The sequence below is a fragment of the Muntiacus reevesi genome, chromosome 20 (genome assembly GCF_963930625.1).
Source record: "Muntiacus reevesi chromosome 20, mMunRee1.1, whole genome shotgun sequence".
In the NCBI taxonomy this organism is placed as follows: Eukaryota; Metazoa; Chordata; class Mammalia; order Artiodactyla; family Cervidae; genus Muntiacus; species Muntiacus reevesi.
Genome location: NC_089268.1, coordinates 6,808,689 through 6,829,613, shown reverse-complemented (window position 1 = coordinate 6,829,613; position 20,925 = coordinate 6,808,689). Strand labels below are relative to the sequence as shown.

General features: G+C 38.3%; 1 protein-coding gene across 1 annotated transcript in view; it reads right to left on the bottom strand.

Moving 5' to 3' along the window:
* BMP5 (bone morphogenetic protein 5) overlaps positions 1–20,925 on the bottom strand; it is a 133,472-nt gene that overhangs the window by 48,724 nt on the left and 63,823 nt on the right. Inside the window, exon 2 of the mRNA XM_065912359.1 lies at positions 10,366–10,558. Coding sequence (XP_065768431.1) covers positions 10,366–10,558 — 193 coding nt within the window. The remainder of the gene's footprint in view (positions 1–10,365; positions 10,559–20,925) is intronic.

Sequence of the window (20,925 nt, the reverse complement as noted above, 5' to 3'; positions counted from 1 at the left end):
ACTCAACAAGAAACAAAGAAGTGAGAGTATTACAGACACAAACCAACTACTTTTAAGTTCCCTAATGAATGAATGATATACCCAGTTCAAGTTCCTAAGAATTCTTCTATGCTATGACTCTTATGACCCCAGTGGATATGAAATAGTCAAGGAAAAAATGACTTTTTAGGGCATGAATTATGCCCACTTTTAGCTTTACAACATAAATCTATAGCTAGAGCAGCATTTCTCAACCTCAGCATTAAGGACAATTTTGACCAGATCATTCTCTGTTGGGTGGGGGCACTCTGTTTATGGCAGAAGTTTTAGCAGCATCTTTCATCACCCCAGCATTACTACCGCCGGATGTCCGCAGTCTTCCACCCTCGCCAAGAGTGAGACCCCAAAATGCCTCCAGACATCGCTAAATGTCTCCTGGGGGTGAATCCCCTCGGTGGAGAAACGGAGCGAGAGCCTGATCTCTGCAAGTGCAGGAACGCGAGTCATGCTTGGGTGCAGTCTCATGTTCTCAGAGCCAAGAGCACCGCCCATCTGAGCTTTATTTCCACTGCTCTCAAGAGCTGCGAAATCCCCCGGATGTTACTGCCAGCGAGCATCCTGAAGTACCTCCACAGAAGAGTCACAAATCCTAGAGGAGCAGGAGGGGGAGATGATGTCAATGTGAAACTGCCTGTGGATTGGAATGATGACAGCTCAACTAAATAGATCCAAGTAGGGAAGGTGGCGAATGACAGCCAGCAGGCCAGCTTAAAATGTTTTCGCAACGGGGCCCAGGCATTTATATTCACAGCAGAACATCAAGAAGGGGTTGAATTCTACACAGCACATTTTCTCTTGGTAATATATAAATGTATATATTTGTAAAAAACACTAACCAAGGAAAGCACTTAGCGCAATGCTACACACACGGTGAGTACCGCTTAAGTGGACGAGTGCTGACTGCTTTGCTTAGTAGTAGGACTAGTGGCATTATTCTTACCATTTAATTATTCAATTTTTTATACTTAGACATGTCGGTGCTTAGGAATATTTCTCTTAGGATCTCTCTATCTCTCTCCCAACCACCAGCCCACTCTCTCTCATTATAGAAAGTTCTCCTACACTCTTGGTGAGGATATAAGTTGGTAAAGCCATTGTGGAAAACAGCATAGAGGTTTCTCAAAAAGCTAAAAATAGATTTACCTTATGATCCAGCAATCCCACTCCTGGGCCTATATCCAGAAAAAATTATAATTCAAAATGATGCACGTGCCTGTATGTTCATACTAGCACTATTCACAATAGCCAGAACATGGAAACAATCTGCACGCCCATTGATGAGGGGACGGATAAAGAAGATGTGGTACTAGATGCAATGGAATCTACTCAACCGTAAAAAAGAACAAATTTTGCCATGAGCAGCAATAGGGATGGATCTAGTGAATATCATACAAAGTGAAGTAGTTCAGAAAGAGAAAGACAAATCCACATGATACCAATTATGTGCAGAAACTAAAATATGACACAGATGAACCTATCTATGAAACAGAAACAGGCTCACAGTCATAGAGAACAGATCTGCGGTCATCAAGGTTGAGGAGACTTTGGGGGCAAGGACGGAGTGGAGTTGGGGATTAGCAGATGCAAACTAGTATATATAGGATGGATAAACAACAAGGTCCTCCAGTCTAGCACAGAAAACTATATTTAACATCCCATGATAAACCATCATGAAAGAAGATACGGAAAATTACATATATATATATATATATATATATGTATATATATATATTCACACATAACTGAGTCACTTTACTGCACAGTAGAAATTCACACTACATTGTAAATCAGCTATACTTCAATAAAGAGTCAGAAAAATATACTTAGACATTAAAAAAAAAGCTCTTACTCATTTTCAAAGGCCCAACTTAAGGGTAAATGCCTCCCAGTGGCTTTCCCCAAGGTTCTTCACCCTCCCACATGAAGAATTAATTACCTTCATTTGTATTTCCACAACGCGTAGTACATACTTACATCATACTGCTTAGCACATTGTTTTATAGTTATTAAAGCCTGTGTGTGGCAAGCCCACCTCAACCCCAGCCTCAGGCTATGAGCTGTGAGGATCTTACTTACTTGCCTTGGGTGCCCTGTGCTGGCCATGTGCAAGGTGCTCAGCAAAAGCATGGTCAACTCAGATGTATTATCTGGAAAATTCAATCATGTGGAAACCTCATTTCCCAATAATGCCAGATATATGAGGTGTGACTGAAAAGTGATGCTTTCTATACAGAATATGAGGCTGTCTGCCTCACATGAAAAGATTAAATAAGTGAAATGATGCAAAGCATGTTAAATTTTTACCAAGAAAAATAAAGATTTGGATAAATATCAGAACACTCTTTTAAATGGCACACATTTAAATAGGAGTACGAATAAATGAAGGAGGTGGGAGATGATAGGAATAAAATCTATAATTTTAAGAGTTTTGGGTCTTGCTAAGATAAGTAAGTGTGAAAAGAGATGACATCATGTGTCTGTCTCTTTCATATTTGATTACATAACACTATCAAAGTATTTATAGAGTAGAGGGTTAGTAGATCAGACAGTGTCTTGAACACAAAATATATCTATAAAGCATAAACCTATACTACTGCAAGGACCCCCATCTTGGCACTCCTAGACGATACCTTAAGGGAAGTAAGCTTTAAATATGAGAAATTAGATATATGCACACACATATATGGTCTTCCCAGGTGGCGCTATTGGTAAAGAACTTGCCTGCCAATGCAAGAGACGTAAGAGATGTGGGTTTGATTCTTGGAGGGAAGATTCCTTGGAGAAGGGCATGGCAACCCATCCCAGTATTCTTGCCTGGAGAATCCCATGGATAGAGGAGCTTGGCGGGCTACAGTCTAAAGGGTCACAGAGTCAGTCACAACTGAAGTAACTTAGCACACACACACATACACAAACACACACACACGCACATGCAGGTTTGCAATGTCAAATACACTGCCTTAAAGAGTACAGTCTGCATTGACTTTTCAATGGTTTCTTGGTTAAATTCAAAACACTATTACACCTTATACTATATATGAAACAGATAGCCTACAAGGACATACTGCCTAGCACAAGGAACTGTGCTACAGTTAATATATTTTAATAGCCAATAATAGGTGAAAATGTAGATGTTAGGCTTCCCTGGTGGCTCAGAGGTAAGAATCTGCCTGCCAATGTAGGAGACACAGGTTTGATCCCCGGGTTGGAAAAATCCCCTGAAGAAGGAAATGGCAATCCACTCCAGTATTCTTAGCTGGGAAATTCCATGGACAGAGAGGACCCTGGCAGGCGACAGTCTGTGGAATCACAAAAGAGCCAGACACGACTTTGCGACTAAACAACAACATATATGCATGTATAAATGTATAACTGAATCACTTTGCAGTTCACCTGAAACTAACACAACGTTGTAAATCAACTGTATTTAAATAAAATATTTTAAAAAACACTAAAAGAGTACATCAAGGCTATATATTATCACCCTGCTTATTTAAATTATATAGTGGGTACAACATGACAAATTCCAGGCTGGATGAAGCACAAGCTGGTAACAAGATTGCTGTGTGAAATATCAATAACCTCAGATGACACCACCCTTATGGCAGAGAGTGAAGAGGAACTAAAAAGCCTCTTGATGAAAGTGAAAGGGGAGAGTGAAAATCTGGCTTAAAACTCAACATTCAGAAATCTAAGATCATGGCATCCAGTCCCATCACTTCCTGGGAAATAGATGGGGAAACAATGGTAACATTGGCCGACTTTATTTTCTTGGTCTCCAACATCACTGCAGATGGTGACTGCAGCCACAAAATTAAAAGACACTTGCTCCTTGGAAGTGTAGTTATGACCAACCTAGACAGCATATTGAAAAGCAAAGACATTGCTTTGCCAACAAAAGTTCATATAGTCCAAGCTATGGTTTTTCCAGTGGTCATGTATGGATGTGAGAGTTGGACCATAAAGAAAGCTGAGCCCCAAAGAATTGATGCATTTGAACTGTGGTGTTGGAGAAGACTCTTGAGAGTCCCTTGGACTGCAAGGAGATTGAACCAGTCTATCCTAAAGGAGATCAGTCCTGGGTGTTCATTGGAAGGACTGATGCTGAAGGTGAAGCTCCAATACTTTGGTCACCTGATGCAAAGAACTGACTCATTGGAAAAGACCCTGATGCTGGGAAAGATTGAAGACTGGGGGAGAAGACAGAGATGAGATGGTTGGATGGCATCACCGACTCAATGGACATGAGCTTGAGCAAGCTCCGGGAGATGATGAAGGACAGGGGAGCCTGGCGTGCTACAGTCCATGGGATCGCAGAGACGGGCGCGACTGAGCAACTGAACAACAACAAAGTACATACATAAAATCCACATGATTGACGACGAAAGTTTGAAGAGGTGACCAAGACTTGAAAGTGTCTGAAAGTACTAGTTCCTTTTTCTATCTCCAGTTCAGTTGTTGAGAAATATAAGAAGCCACAAAAAATTAATAATCTACAAATAACAGCAATTCAGTATTAAAATTAGTTTTTCAAATTGAAATTCTTTGCATTTTAACTGTAATCACCTGATAAATAAATGAAGTATTTTTAATCCATTCTTTCTCACTTTCAGAGAATTACAGACAAGGTTTTTAATTGTCAAGAACATTTTCCATAAAAAATGGAAAGAAATAAACTATCTGTGTTCATCCTATGCCTCTCGTAGCCAGAGAAAAATAAGAGCAACTTATTTTTTTTAATCCTGGTGTTTTGTTCAATTTAGTTCAGCTTTTTGCCTCTGTCTACCTAGAAATGTTGGGTTGTTATTTTGTAAAGAAACATGTAAAGCTGTTTCACTATCTTTTTTCACTCAACAATTCTTATGCTTGTTTCTGATTATAAAAACAATTTTCACTATAAAAAGTACATAAAGGGGGTTGAATTAAAATTTAAGATTACCACCAAGCTGTTAATGAAGACTTGCTGCTTCCTTCATTTTGCACATGAATTCATTCTAACTAATATAACTATATGTATAATGCATAAATAAAATTTGTTTCACACTTTTATTTAATTAACATTACAGCCTAAGCACTTTCCAGTGCTACTATTAAATAAAATATCTTTTAAAAACACTATTTCTTTTTGCTGTATAAAGTGTAGCATGTCAATATTTCAGGAAACAAAGTACAACTTTTTCTCTTCTCTAAATTGAAATATTCTCAACTTATGCAATGGTAAATAATAATATTGTGATAAACATTTATATGTGAATCTTTGTCTAATTTTCTATATCTATGATATTTCTGTAAAATAAATTCATGGATAAGCAGTCTCCCATTCTCTTTGACTGTATTTTACAGGACACTTTGATTATTTATTTAAAACTTGGGTTTTCAGGAACAAGCTCACAAATAGCTTCAACTGCTCATAAGCTGGATGGTGTTCATTTCATTATTAGACTTAAGAATGTACCAATTCCTTTCATGTGAATCAAAGATCAGGTAATTTTTTATTAAGGAAAGTCAACTAGCTTACTAGTCTTGCTTACTTAGACTTGCTTACTTTATCTTGACATAAATAATAGTACATGGTAGCTACTGTTATTATAGTAACCACCTACTTTTTGTTACCCTGTGTATACAACTCCCTAAATCCTAGTAAAACAGATGATCCTAGAAAGCTGTTGATATATTTATTAAGTATCAACTCTGATCTTAGCACTGTAATAAGCACCAGTCCTTCCCACAACATTTGAAATATTTTTATTGTTCTGAAATGCTTATTTTTGCTTTTATTTTTGGTTAGATTTATAAACTGAAACTTCAAGATGTACTTTCTCTATATGGGAATTCTGAAGTCTGTGCTTTTATTACTATACACTACCATCATCTACAATGACTCTGAAATCCTGTATAGAAATGTGAAAAAAAAAAATGTGAAATACACTATGAGGTGTATATGCCCTTTCTACAGCTTCTGTCCCTTAAATATCTTTCTTTGGCAGAGAAACTGGAGTCCAAAAAGGGGCTCCTAGATTTACAGACAATGACACAGCATAGGATTGCATTTTATTACACTGTGGGTAGGGATTCCCAGGTGGCGCTAGAGGTAAAGAACACTCCTGCCAATGCAGGAGACATAAGAGACACTGGTTCCATCCCAGGGTCCAGAAGATCCCCTGGAGAAGGGCATGCCAACCCACTCCAGTGTTCTTGGCTGGAGAATCCCATGGACAGAGGAGCCTGGCGGGCTACAGTCCATAGGGTTGCACAGAGTTGGACACAATTGATGAGACTTAGCACACATGCACACTATGGATTAATGAACCACTCGCAGTGGATGAATGTTTTTTTCACATATAAGGAAGGCATTTTGCAAGAGATTCTCCATCCTGGACAATGATACATAAAATTGAAGTGCCAGGCATGCATGTGTACATTTGTATGTTTCAGAGATTTAAACAAATAATAGGGAACAAATTCCATACACATTAGCAAATACACAGAAGACAATAAGTATAGCATAACCTTACAGTAGAAAACCGAGAACTTCCAGATGTTCAAGATGGATTAGGAAAAGGCAGAGGAACCAGAGATCAAATGGCCAGCATCTGTTGGACCATCAAAAAAGCAAGAGAGCTACAGAAAATAATCTACTTTTGCTTTATTGACTATGCCAAAACCTTTGACCGTGTGGATCACAACAAACTGGAAAATTCCTAAAGAGATGGGAATACCAGACCACCTGACCTGCCTCTTAAGAAATCTGTATGCAGGTCAAGAAGCAACAATTAGAACTGGACATGGAACAACAGACTGGTTCCAAACTGGGAAAGGAGTATATCAAGGCTGTGTACTGCCATCTTGCTTATTTAATTTACATGCAGAGTACCTCATGTGAAATGCCGGGCTGGATGATGCACAAGTTGGAATCAAGATTACCGGGAGAAATAGCAATAACTTCAGATATGCAGATGATATCACCCTTATGGCAAAAAGCAAAGAGGAACTAAAGAGCCTCTTGATGAACGTGAAAGAGAGTGAAAAGGCTGGCATAAAACTCAACATTCAAAAAACTAAGATCATGGCACCCAGTCCCATCACTTCATGGCAAATAGATGGGGAAACAACGGAAACAGTGACAGACTATTTTCTTGGGCTCCAAAAATCACTGCAGATGGTGATTGCAGCCATGAAATTAAACGATGCTTGCTCCTTGGAAGAAAAGCTAGACAAACCTAGAGAGCCTATTAAAAAGCAGAGACATTACTTCGTCAACAAAGGTTCTGTCTAGTCAAGTCTATGGTTTTTCTACTGGTCATGTATGGATGTGAAATTTGGACCATAAAGAAAGCTGAGCGCTGAAGAATTGATGCTTTTGAACTGTGGTGCTGGAGAAGACTCTTGAGAGTCCCTTGGACTACAAGGAGATCCAACCAGTCCATCCTAAAGGAGATCAGTCCTGAATATTCATTGGAGGGACTGATGCTGAAGCTGAAACTCCAATACTTTGGCCACCTGATGTGAAGAGCTAACTCGTTGGAAAAGACCCTGATGCTGGGAAATATTGAAGGCAGGGGGAAAAGACAGAGAATGAGATGGTTGGATGGCATCACCAACTCAATGGACAAGAGTTTGAGCAAGCTCTAGGAGTTGATGATGGACATGGAAGCTTGGCATGCTGCAGTCCATGGGGTCACAAATAGTCGGACACAACTGAGCGACTGAATTGAACTGAACTGAAGAGGAGAAAATCACAACGCAGCAACAGTACTTAATAGTAAATATTCAAAAATGTGAACTTGCTAGAACTGAATTAATATTCAATTGAATTCACTCAATTAAATATTTCAAAATAATGTTCATTAAATTGAATAGAATCCTATCCAAGCTATGCAATTCTAGAGTCTGGAATGGTAGAGTGAGAAAACACCAATCAAAGAAATACATGTAATTTAGATTTTAGAAATTATTTTCAAAGAGTTAGGAAAAATATCAGTGAAATTCTGGATCTTACAGTAGACTTAAACACATATTAAAATAATAATTAAAGACTTAACCAAATTATACCCAAGAATAGTGACAGAGCAGTCAGACAGAGTGGTAGAAACACTGAGAGCAACATATTTAAAATCAGTTATAATCAGAGAAATACCAAAGTTTCCAAATAGACAAATGTTCCATTTTTGGAGAGAAATGAAATTTTCCAAAACTATTATATCTGATTAAGTATCAATACTCATTAGTATTTCAAAATGTATTATTAATAAAACTCAGCATATGTTCATTCATAAATTAACCTATACATATCAATGAATAATTAATAAATAATTATAAATATTAGCATTATTTTCTGATTACAAGATTATTAGTCCTTTATTCTCATCATTGTTATTATGTCTTAAACTATGTAACTGTAGTAACGTACTTACAACATAGCGTGAAAACAAGCTCAAAGCATAGCTAGTTCAGTGGAGGACATTCAAAAATATCCTGAGCAGATAGAACAATGGACCTAAATAAAAGTTAGGACCTTTAACTGTGGTCAATGTAAATGTCTATATTTAGATTCAAACAAATTAATAGGGGCCTGGTGTACAAACAGTTCCTGTAAAAAATACTTGGCATGTTGAATAACCAAGTACAGATTTAACATACATAAAAATATATTGCAAATAGTCAAAAAGTAAGATAATTCAAGCATTTTAGGATATGTCCATGGAAGGAGTACCCCATTCATGACTAATGATAATTTCAAAATTATAAATCATATCAAACAAATTCATAGTTTTGATTCTAAAAATAAAAAAAAATTACTTAAAACACTGTCCCTTGTTTCAGGATGTCACAAGCCCAAATGTCAAAACAGAAATAGTAAAAAAGAAACATAAATCAAGGATTTATTAACTATGGCAATATAATTAAATAGTATTTGGATCATTATTTTCAATTCTAGTCATTTAATTTTAAAAGACACCACCATTATTTAGTATTTAAAAAAATAAAGTAGTGAGAAAATAATTTGTATCTTTTTATAAATGGAACCACCAGACTGAGATTTAAAACAAACAAAAAAAACTCACTAGTAGACAAATAGCTAGTATGTGTTACAACTGAGAAAAGAGCAACGATATTTCTGCTTTGAAATCACGGCTCTGAAAATAACACTGTACATGGAAAAGCTTCCATCAAGGTGTGTCCTGCTGAACCAGTGTTTCATAGGATATTATTGATAACCAAAGAAAAAGATTCTGCAGTTTTTTAAAGAATACTAGGTAAAACTAAATTGACAGGTTTCTTTGCTGACAAGACTTTACTATTCTGATATGAATGGTGAAGCACCTAAAACAGTCTGACAAGGAGACTTTTGAAATGCATTTGAGCCCAGAAGCATTTTATTCTCTTCTTTCACTGAGTATTATAAGGAGCTAGTTTCTATGGAACACTCACTGGAAAATCGTGTACACTTTAACACCAAAATAAATAAATAAATAAATGCAAATGTCAGGAGCTAGAAATATTCAATGAGGAGAAAGAGGCCTCAGAGATTCATGATAGTTGTCTCTAAATGTTTGTCTTGTCAAAGAAGGACATAGTATTTCATCAAAGTGGAAATCTAGATTAATGAAAGGAAAACAAATTTCACCTCAATATAATATCTCAATGAGAATTTAAAAAAAAAGTAAGAGCAATACAACAAAAGTGCTTATTGGTTGTCAAAGGTTTTATCCAAGCAATTTCTACATTGGTGGAAGGTTTGAAAATACCACTAAATTCCACCAATTCTTATATTTGATAGCTCATTTGCAGTAATTATCAGCTGAGGCTTTCATACATTTAGAATTTCAGATTCTCTGTCCATTTCTGTACCATTTTGAATTAAGCATTTTATAGACAGAAGCCAAACAGATGAGCTGTCGGAATTTACTGCAAATACAAAATCCACATAAGAAGTATACACAGTTTACACTTAACACCAGGAAAAAATAAAATCACTCTAACTTTAAAAAAGCAAGTGATTTAAATAATATTAATCATAAATTCCACATGTGCAGAATTAAAATGGAAGTTTTCTCCTTCAGGAAACGAGGCAACAGGCCTGGCGAACACATACAGGGGAGCATAAGACCATCGAGCCACAGATCGGCGTCGGGAGTAGGAAAAAGCTGTGAAATACACGAGGCACGTTCAGTCAGTTACAAGTGGCTTCCACGTGTCTGTGCATGCCTTGGTGCCATCACATGCAAACAAGCATGACTCGATACATTACACGGGTTATCAACGGATTTTACTACGGTGTAACGTGCATCTGCTAGGATAATAAGTCAGATGAAATACGGATACCTATCTGCATATTCCTTGATGATCTGATATATGCTAATCTTAATCGTTTCGTTTTCAAACCGGCCGTTGCTCCGATCCTTGTATATCCGGAATTCTGCTGCCGTCACTGCCTCTCCGTGAGGAATCTGCGTAAGATCGAACCGGAACTCTTTGTAATGCCTTCGCTGGTGCGAAAAATCTTTGTCTCTTTCAACTGAAACCAACAAACAGAAAAGGAAGTAAAATGTTAGTCCTTTATTAAGTATGGAAATTAATGGTGAATTCTTTCACTCTGGAAAACAAACAAGCAGGATGTTATAAAACTGGGAAAACACTAAAACCACAGACTCATACGTGTTTCTAGTTAAAGGAAATTCCACAAACCAACAGCCTTTAGTTCAAAAGCAATATAACCTCTGCGGTTTTATACAAATTCCTGGCTCCTAAATGGAAAGGTTATCCAAAAATGTTTTTTAAAGGGATGGTTGTAAAGTTATTACTAGTGTGTGTATCCAGTACCGGAACAGAGGAGGCTTCATGCAAGAATTAGGACTCTGTGATAGAAAGCTCCAGAGTTCCAGGTGAGGTCAGCGGGGAGATTTAGTACAGCCAAGGGAGGAAAATCGGAAGGCGGCCCAGGGAGCTGCCGGCACAGCGGGACTGTGTTTATGAAATTTTAGAGGTCAAGGAAATAAAACAAATTCATTTTCACAAGGAAGATTATTTCTAAAATGTCTTCCCAGGAGAGTTTTTTCCTCCTTTTAGCAAATGCAGTGCTCTCTATATATTTTTTTTAATGCACTTTCATTAGTTCTTAGTGGTTACTGAGCACAACCTCATCCAGTCTCCCAAGCCCTCCGCCTGTTCTTAGGCTCCGTAATTGAGAGGGGAACACGATTCCGCCTTCAGCAACCTTCCTACCAAAACAGGTCAGAGAATTTTTCCTCTTGGGAATATGGAGGAGTGTTGAAGAACTCAGGACAGGAAGTGTCAGGCATATCATTACATAATCTGGCTTTATAAAATGCTGCATTGCTTGATACAGTCTGTGTTTGTTAGCCACCAGGGGTCTTGGCCTTCTCTAATCAGTAGAAATTGATCAGAGGTCAGACAAGAAATTCAGACAAGGCTTTGCTGGGGGCCCTGGTGCAGCAGCAGGGAGCAAAAGCAATAGATGCCCTTGCTTGCTGCTGAGGGGAGGGTGGCAGTGAGCTGGCCCCTTATATGAGCTGAGGGTAGGAGTGGGTCCAGGGGTCAGGCCAGATGGATGGCTTAGGTGGTGCTGTGTGCAGGGGAAATGTGCAGGATTTTGCTCTCAACACCCTATTTTTACTCCAGGCTCTATAGAAGTGGCAGTTGAGTTTTTGATCTTTTTGTATCTTGTTGCCTGTATTTTGCCCCAATTGGCATACACGTAGTTATTTTTAGTCCCTTATAGTTTCTTTGTAGTTTTTTACTCAAGGAGACCAGTCCAGATGCAGGCACTGCTGTGAAGAGTCCTGCATCCCAGCTTGTCTCATGTTGGGTACCAAAGTCTTTCTTAAAGAGCAACCTAATGAAAGGGCACATGTTTAGTAATGACATATCATCTGGTGGAATTAAGTTTCTCAACATCGGTAGGTTTCTTAAATCTCAGTTATCTCAGATAATATCGGACAGAAAAGACTGGCAGGTGATGCTCCATTCGGTCGCAGAGAGACACGACTGAAGCAATTTAGCATGCATAGGACGGGTTACAAAATATCCACTGCCAAGTACTGTGTTCCAGGTGTCTCACAAACCTACAATAATATTTTTTACATATATTCAGTGATATTTCATTGCTAAAATGCTATTAAAGAAGATAAAAGATGTATGCTATAAAAACAACTCACAAAGTTTGTTAATTGCGTTAAGATACAAGAATATCTTTAGGAGATTAATTGAAATTCCAACCTTGCTGGAAATTTATGACATTGGGGTCCGAAACTAGAGGAAAGTTCAGTATTAAGGAAGAAAGAAGGCAATCCTGATCATTGAGGAGTGATTTTGGGGAACCGAGGCTGTTGGACACTTAAGTACCAGCATCAGACAGGTTCCAAGTCTGAGAGGAAGCTCATGATAAAGAAACCCACAGTTCTTTGCCTAAATCTCTGGTTTATTTTTCCTAGAGGGGTAGCAGGTGATTTAGGACAGCAAGAAGCTCAGCCCCACCTCCACCGTAGATACCTACCCCAGCAAAAAAGGAAAATGTAAGCTATACCTGGAGGCATCTTCATTCCATGAACTTGAAAAGAACGGTGCTCTCAGGCTGCCTGGTTACACCAGCACTATCTCCCATGACTCATGAACTTTTGTTTTATTTAAATATCATTATCTTGGTCCTAAGGGCTTCGCTTGTGGCTCAGCTGGTAAAGAATTGCCTTCAGTGTGAGAGACCTGGGTTCGATCCCTGGGTTGAGAAGATCCCTGGAGAAGTGAAAGACTGCCCACTCCAGTATTCTGGCCTGGAGAACTCCATGGACTGTATAGTGTAGTCCATGGGATCGCAAAGAGCTGGGCATGACTGAGCAACTTTCACTGGTCCTAAAAGAGGTTCACTCCTGGAGAAATTAATTAACCTTTCCCTAAATAAGGAAGATGACTGCATTTTTAAGATCATATTTTGTTCCATAAATTAAATCACTTTTATGTCTAAACTTCATCTGGCTATAGTATAGTCTGCTATGAACAAGTCTCCACCTCCAAAGTATAAGGGCAGAAAATTACCTACAAACTGGATTTCCAATAGCTAGAGTGTACATATGAATTTAAAATTAGCCAAAACTCTTTTTTACAAAGCACTACATTTAATTCACTGTAAACTACTTCTTTTCTGATCTTAATTGAGACAAAACAGATGACATCATGAAACAAATTTAAATAAAACTGTTTTAAGAATTTTATTAACATTAACACATTACATTTTATAACAACCTGTGGGGCAGGTTCTATTATCATCCTCATTTTGAAGATGAAGAAACTGCGGAGGCAGAGTAAGGAATCTTTGCCAAATAATTTGAATCTGTTAGGTAGAAAGTTAGGCAGCAGCAACAAGGGGTGGCCTGTCTGAAAGGGATGCAAGCTGATCTCTAAACTCCAGGCCAGGCACACCCAGGAGAGCTCACAGATATGCTTCAAAGTAACCACAGAGACTTTTCCATCCCTGCACAGGCAGGCTAGGTACCCAGGCCATGCAAAATAACCACAGGGGCTTCTCTAAGTAACCTTGGGCAGTAAGGAGTCCATTAAGGGCTCATGAATATTTTACATTTAATTATAACAGACTGAATTATGGGAAGACATAAACAGCACAGCCTGTTGTTATATAACTTGCAGTAGTCAGTTGGCCTTGAGGGTATGCCCACATGAATTCCCTTTCATTGACTGGTGGTGGGTACGAGTCCTACTTTGCACAGGGCATAGCCAAAAGTAGGAACTGGAAGTATGAAAGGGGGAAACCAAGAGGGATCGATGGGAAAGATGAGAACTCCTTTGGGGCCAGCCTGTTCCCGTCTTGGGAGTGTCTGTCTTCTAAAAGATCTGTGAGCTGACCTGAGCTGTAACTTGTCTGTTGTTCTACACCTTTTACTCCACTGCTCCAGACTTTTGTTGTGAAAATATAAGAACCGAGGAAGAGAAATAAACTGACCTGACAAATCCAAGCACTTGAACCAAACTGTGATTCTTAACATGAGGCTGAGCTGTTTGTGCTAAGAGACTGTTACTTTGTCCTAAGTATTTATGCTTTAATAAAGATCAGATAGATTAGAAGTTTGGGATTAACAGATATGCACTACCATATATAAAATAGGTAAACAATAAGGACCTACTCTATAGCACAGGGAACTATACTCAATACCTTGTAATAACATATAATGGAAAAGAATCTGAGAAAGAATATATATATGCATACATATATATATGAATCATTTTGCTGCACGCTTGAAGCTAACACAACATTGCAAATAAACTATATTTCATTTTTTAAAAAAGCAAATAAAAGATCTGAAATTTTGCATTTACAAGTCCAAAATCCAAAAAGCTCTGTAAACTGAAATTTTGGCTTTAGCTTCAATTGGCAGAAAAGTTGAAAATTAACCAATTTGAGATGATTTTTAAAGTCCCCATTTATCCCCACTTTATATTTATTGCTTTGCTGCAGAAATGTTCTGTTTGTTTGAGTGGGTGGCACTGATCCAGACTCTGCTTGAGAAATTCCACACTTTAGACTCTAAGCACTCATCAGTCATTCAAAAGTGTATATTCTCTATTCTGAAAGTCAATGTTCAAAATTCTGAGTGATAACAACCATTATTCAATTTTCCATTAACAATCAATTTGGCATTTGAAATTTAGACAAAAATAGCTATAATTTTGAACCTCAGAACTTTGACATGAGTTTGTTAAGGTCCAATCTAAAGCATGCACCTGCGTGATGCAGATGAGTATTGAATTCATATTATGTAAAGTCATCTACTGTTCTGGAATCCCCTGTGAGATGTTAGTGTAATAAAGTGGAAAGCTAGAGTTTCAGCTGTTATTATAAAATTTCAGTTTTCTAATCCAGGCTCTTTAACCTAACCCCTTAAGGGGGCAGATTTTCAAAGAGTTTAATAAAATTTTATATTAAATATACCACACAGAGTAAAGTTGCAGAGCAGATTTGTCCAGCAATTCAAATTCCTATATCCTACTGCTTTGAATTATAATTGCACCAGTAAATTCCATGGGACATGTTGCAATGAGTAATGGAATAAAAGTAGTATTTATATAGCCTTGCACTCCTAATGATGCTCACAAATATTCACAAGGTAATCTCAGTTACCTAGGGAAGTGTCAAATACTAATATCCCCAACTTAAGAAAAAGAAATTGGGTGATGACAGCTAGGCAGTAACAGATGTCTGTCTTCTAAAGCTCATTATAAATCTTTGTTCAATGTCCATACCACCTACATAATGACGTCCTACTTAGGGACTAGTTCATTGTTAGTACAGGTGACTCTTGAACAATACAGGGGCCAGGAAAACTGACCTCCTGCACAGTCAAATATCTGTGTGTAATTTTGACTCCACAAAACTTAACTACTAATAGCCTACAGTTGACTGGAAGCCTTACTTATATAATAAACTTTTGATTAACACATATTTTGTATGTTATATCTATGTATATTGTAAGCATTCATGACATACTTAACTTTTTCTTAATTTTTCTGATTTTTCTAGGTCATTATGTTCATGTCTGAGCTTTTTCAAACTGCTTCAAATCTCCAAAAATGTTTCCAATATGTTTATTGAAAAAATCTGCTTATTAGTGGATCCATGAGGTTTCAACTGTGTTGTTTTGGGGATCAACTGTACATTTCAACAATCTTTATCAGCAATACACAAAAATGTGGAAGACAGGTGAAGGAGCAAGGATTTGATTACCAGTGTATAATCAACATCTAACCCAACAAAATATTGATTCAAAGAAATCTCCTAATAAACTTTGGTTGAATGAAAGACTATGAATAGATCAAAGGCTATTTCTGTCTTTACACTCAGCACCATCAAGCCACATTTCCCACTGACTGAGAGCATCATGATTTATTTGCCTCTCATTTGTGGGGAAGGGGGACATATATTGTATTTAATCCTCACAACTTTACTTATGTCCATAAGTTTCTCTTACTTGCTCAAGAGCCCACAGCCTATAATTGGGAGAGAACAGATTTCAACCCAGATCAAGATGTCAACTTCCCAAGCCCCAACAAGACACTGTGTGTTTGCTTTTCCTGGATGTCATTTTGGTTGTTCATTTTGTCTGATTATCCCTCAGGAGAGTTGATCTTTCAATGCTTTCATTCTCCTCTCCAAGATGTTCCTACCCTAGAGAGGATACCTTACATTCTGAACCCCACTCATTCTAGAAATCACTCCCTCCAACCTTTATCTTAGAAAACATTATATTATATTCATTTGTTTAATACTTACTCCATTTCTTATCTAAGGAAATGTTTATGAACAAATAGGCAATTGTATTCACAAGTTGAATTAATATTATATAATATTTCCTTTTCTTTTTTTTTTGTAGCCACAATGCATGGCTTCTAGGATCCCAGTTTTCCAAATAGGGTTCCAACTTGTATCCCCTGCAGTAGAAGACAGAGTCTAACCACTGGACTACCGGGAAAGTCCTTATATATCTATTAGCATACAAGGTCATCCTTTTCCTACAAATACATTTTAAAATAATTGTAACTCACTAGCTATTAGCTTGCTCCATCAGATCTACTAGTAAACAACACTTCCAAAATAGATGAAACAGATACATACATATCATACTCTTTAAATGTAAGCTTTTTAGAGGAGATAACTTTATAAAGGACAGAAATGGTATGCACCTAACAGAAGCAGAAGATATTAAGAAGAGGTGGCAAGAATACACAGAAGAGCTGTACAAGAAAAATCTTCAACCCAGATGATCACATGATGTGATCACTCACCTAGAGCCAGACATCCTGGAATGTGAAGTCAAGTGGGCCTTAGAAAGCATCACTACGAACAAAGCCAGTGGATGTGATGGAATTCCAGTTGAGCTATTTCAAATCCTGAAAGATGATGCTGTGAAAGTGCTGCACTCAATAGGCCAGCAAATTTGGAAAACTCAGCAGTGGCCACAGGACTGGAAAAGGTCAGTTTTCATTCCAATCCCTAAGAAAGACTATCCCAAAGAATGTTCAAACTACCGCACAATTGCACTCATCTCACATGCTAGTAAAGTGATGCTCCAAATTCTCCAAGCCAGGCTTCAGCAATACATGAACCACGAACTTCCAGATGTTCAAGATGGTTTTAGAAAAGGCCGAGGAACCAAAGATCAAATTGCAATATCTGCTGCATCATCGAAAAAGCAAGAGAGTTCCAGAAAAACATCTATTTCTGCTTTACTGACTACGTCAAAGCCTTCGACTGTGTGGATCACAATAAACTGTGGGCAATTCTGAAAGAGATGGGATTACGAGACCACCTGACCTGCCTCTTGAGAAACCTGTATGCAGGTCAGGAAGCAACAGTTAGAACTGGACATGAAACAACAGACTGGTTCCAAATAGGAAAAGGAGTACGTCAAGGCTGCATATTGTCACCCTGCTTATTTAACTTATATACAGAATACATCATGAGAAACACTGGGCTGGAAGAAGCACAAGTTGCAATCAAGTTTGCCTGGAGAAATATCAGTAACCTCAGGTATGCAGATGACACCACCCTTTGGGCAGAAAGTGAAGAGGAACTAAAAAACCTCTTGACGAAAGTGAAAGAGAAGAATGAAAAAGGTGGCTTAACATTCAGAAAACTGAAGATCATGGCATCTGGTCCCATCACCTCATGGGAAATAGATGGGGAGATAGTGGAAACAGTGTCAGACTTTGTTTTTTGGGGCTCCAAAATCACTGTAGATAGTGACTGCACCCATGAAATTAAAACGTGCTTACTCCTTGGAAGGAAAGTTATGACCAACCTAGACAACATATTAAAAAGCAGAGACATTACTTTGCCAACAAAGGTCCGTCTGGTCAAGGCTGTGGTTTTTCCAGTGGTCACATATGGATATGAGAGTTGGACTGTGAAGAAAGCTGAGCGCCGAAAAATTGATGCTTTTGAACTATGGTGTTGGAGAAGACTCTTGAGAGTCCCTTGGACTGCAAGGAGATCCAACCAGTCCATCCTAAAGGAGATCAGTCCTGGGTGTTCATTGGAAGGACTGATGCTGAAGTTGAAACTCCAGTACTTTGGCCACATGATGTGAAGAGTTGACTCATTGGAAAAGACCCTGATGCTGGGAGGGATTGGGGGCAGGAGGAGAAGGGGACGACAGAGGATGAGATAGCTGGATGGCATCACCGACTCGATGGGAAGAGTTTGAGGAAACTCTGGGAGTTTGTGATGGACAGGGAGGACTGGCGTGCTGCGATTCATGGGGTCACAAAGAGTCAGACATGACTAAGAGACTGAACTAACTAACTAACTTTGCCTTGTTCATATTGTGATTATTTTATATTAAATATATTGTGTTTCTCTGTATATTACATGTGCTACATAACTCAATGCAATTGTAAATGGCTTGGGAAGCTTAAAAGACAATAAACAAGTATAAAAATCATTACAATGTGTACAAAATATTTGGAGGTTTTGATTTGATTAACAATGTATTAAATATTTGGACCTTTCAATTCATTATTTTACTTGCGTTAAATCAACAAATGCTGTGCGTGAGTTTCCAATATGACCTTATTATCATTTCTTTTTTTTAATTTTATTTTTTTATTTTTTCATTTATTTTTATTAGTTGGAGGCTAATTACTTTACAATATTGTAGTGGTTTTTTGCCTTACATTGACATGAATCAGCCATGGATTTATATGTGTTCCCCATCCCCATCCCCCCTCCCGCCTCCCTCCCCATCCCATCCCTCTGGGTCTTCCCAGTGCACCAGCCCTGGGCTGGTGGTCTGTTTCACTCTTGATAGTATACTTGTTTCAATGTTATGGCTAACAAACACATGAAAAGATGCTCAACATCACTCGTTATCAGAGAAATGCAAATTAAAACCACAACGAGGTACCATTACACGCCAGTCAGGATGGCTGCTATCCAAAAGTCTACAAGCAATAAATGCTGGAGAGGGTGTGGAGAAAAGGGAACCCTCTTACACTGTTGGTGGGAATGCAAACTAGTACAGCCACTATGGAGAACAGTGTGGAAATTCCTTAAAAAACTGGAAATAGAACTGCCATATGACCCAACAGTACCACTTCTGGGCATACACACCAAGGAAACTAGATCTGAAAGAGACAGGTGTATCCCAGTGTTCATCGCAGCACTGTATATAATTGCCAGGACATGGAAGCAACCTAGATGCCCATCAGCAGATGAATGGATAAGGAAGCTATGGTACATATATACCATGGAATATTACTCAGCCATTAAAAAGAATTCATTTGAATCAGTTCTAATGAGATGGATGAAACTGGAGCCCATTATACAGAGTGAAGTAAGCCAGAAAGATAAACACCAATACAGTATACTAACGCATATATGTGGAATTTTAAAAGATGATAACGATAACCCTATATGCAAAACAGAAAAAGAGACACAGATGTACAGAATAGACTTTGGGACTCTGTGGGAGAAGGCGAGGGTGGGATGTTCTGAGAGAATAGCATTATTATCATTTCTAATAAAGTCTGTGTTACAAGATTAAGATCTACCAGATCTTACAAAAACCATACCTGTCAGTACATTTCTATTCGGGGGTAGAAAAGATCTCATTGCCAGACAAGACAAGTAAAACAAAAAGTGAAACAAAACAATAAAAAAGAAGGATGAGCTCACTCAAGTCACACCAAGACTTGTCCATGGGGATAAAATGACACAGGCTGAAACAGGCTGAGACCAGGAGGTTAACACTCATTGCTGGTGGGGATCATTTCTTCATCCCACAGCACTTCACAGTTTCTCTCATATGAAATGCAAAAGAGAGTATAGGAACAAATATGTGCTCAATCCCTCAGTTGTGTCTGACTCTCTGCAACCCCAAGGACTGTAGTCCACCAGACTCCCCTGTCCACGTGGATTCTCCAGGCAAGAATACTGGAGAGCGTTGCCACGCACGCCCTCCTCAAGGGGATCTTCCCAACCCAGGAACTGAACCCAGGTCTCCCGCATTACAGGTGGACTCTTTACCAACTGAGCCCCTAGGGAAGCCCAAGACTACTGGAATCGGTAGCCTATCCCTTCTCCAGGGGAGCTTCCCAACCCAGGAATCAAACCAAAATCAAATCAATCTCCTGCATTGCAGGTAGATTCTTTACCAGCTGAGCTACCTGGGAAGCCCTTAGGAACAAATATAGCTAGACTTAAAACATACATCAGTTGATTCACCTTTGAAAATTGTATTTAAAAAGAGAACAGGACAACCTGCCTAAACTTCTATTTTCTTATCTGCTTATGTATCTAACCAGATCAACGGACTGTATTTTGCCAAACAGCCATGCAAATACAACCCAAATGCCACAGGCTCCTCTCCCACTGTTGTTTGTGATACACACTTGTTTCAAAGATTGTTACATGGAAACCAGCAAAGATCACCATAAATTAAACAAGTGCATCAACACAGGGTTGTTTATTTAACATTTGAACTGATGGTGGCCCACAGAGCTCTCTACAAAAATGAAAGATTTGCTTCCTACAAACACACACACACACACACACACACACACACACACACACACACACACAAACACACCAAATCACAGGAAAAACATCAAAAGTCAGCAAAATTAATACAGCTTACTACTCAAAACAGAATTGTAATGATGATGGGAAATGTACCTCCTTCTGCTTTCAGAAAGCATGTTTTGTGTCTTCCTAACGTTTCCATCTACAAACCACCTAGAACAACTGAAAGGTCACCTACACTGACAGAAACAGAGAATGGATTTATTTTTATAGTTTATTTTAAAAGTGGCAACATCAAAGCATGCAAGAGGTAATATATGAATCAGAAGATTCACATT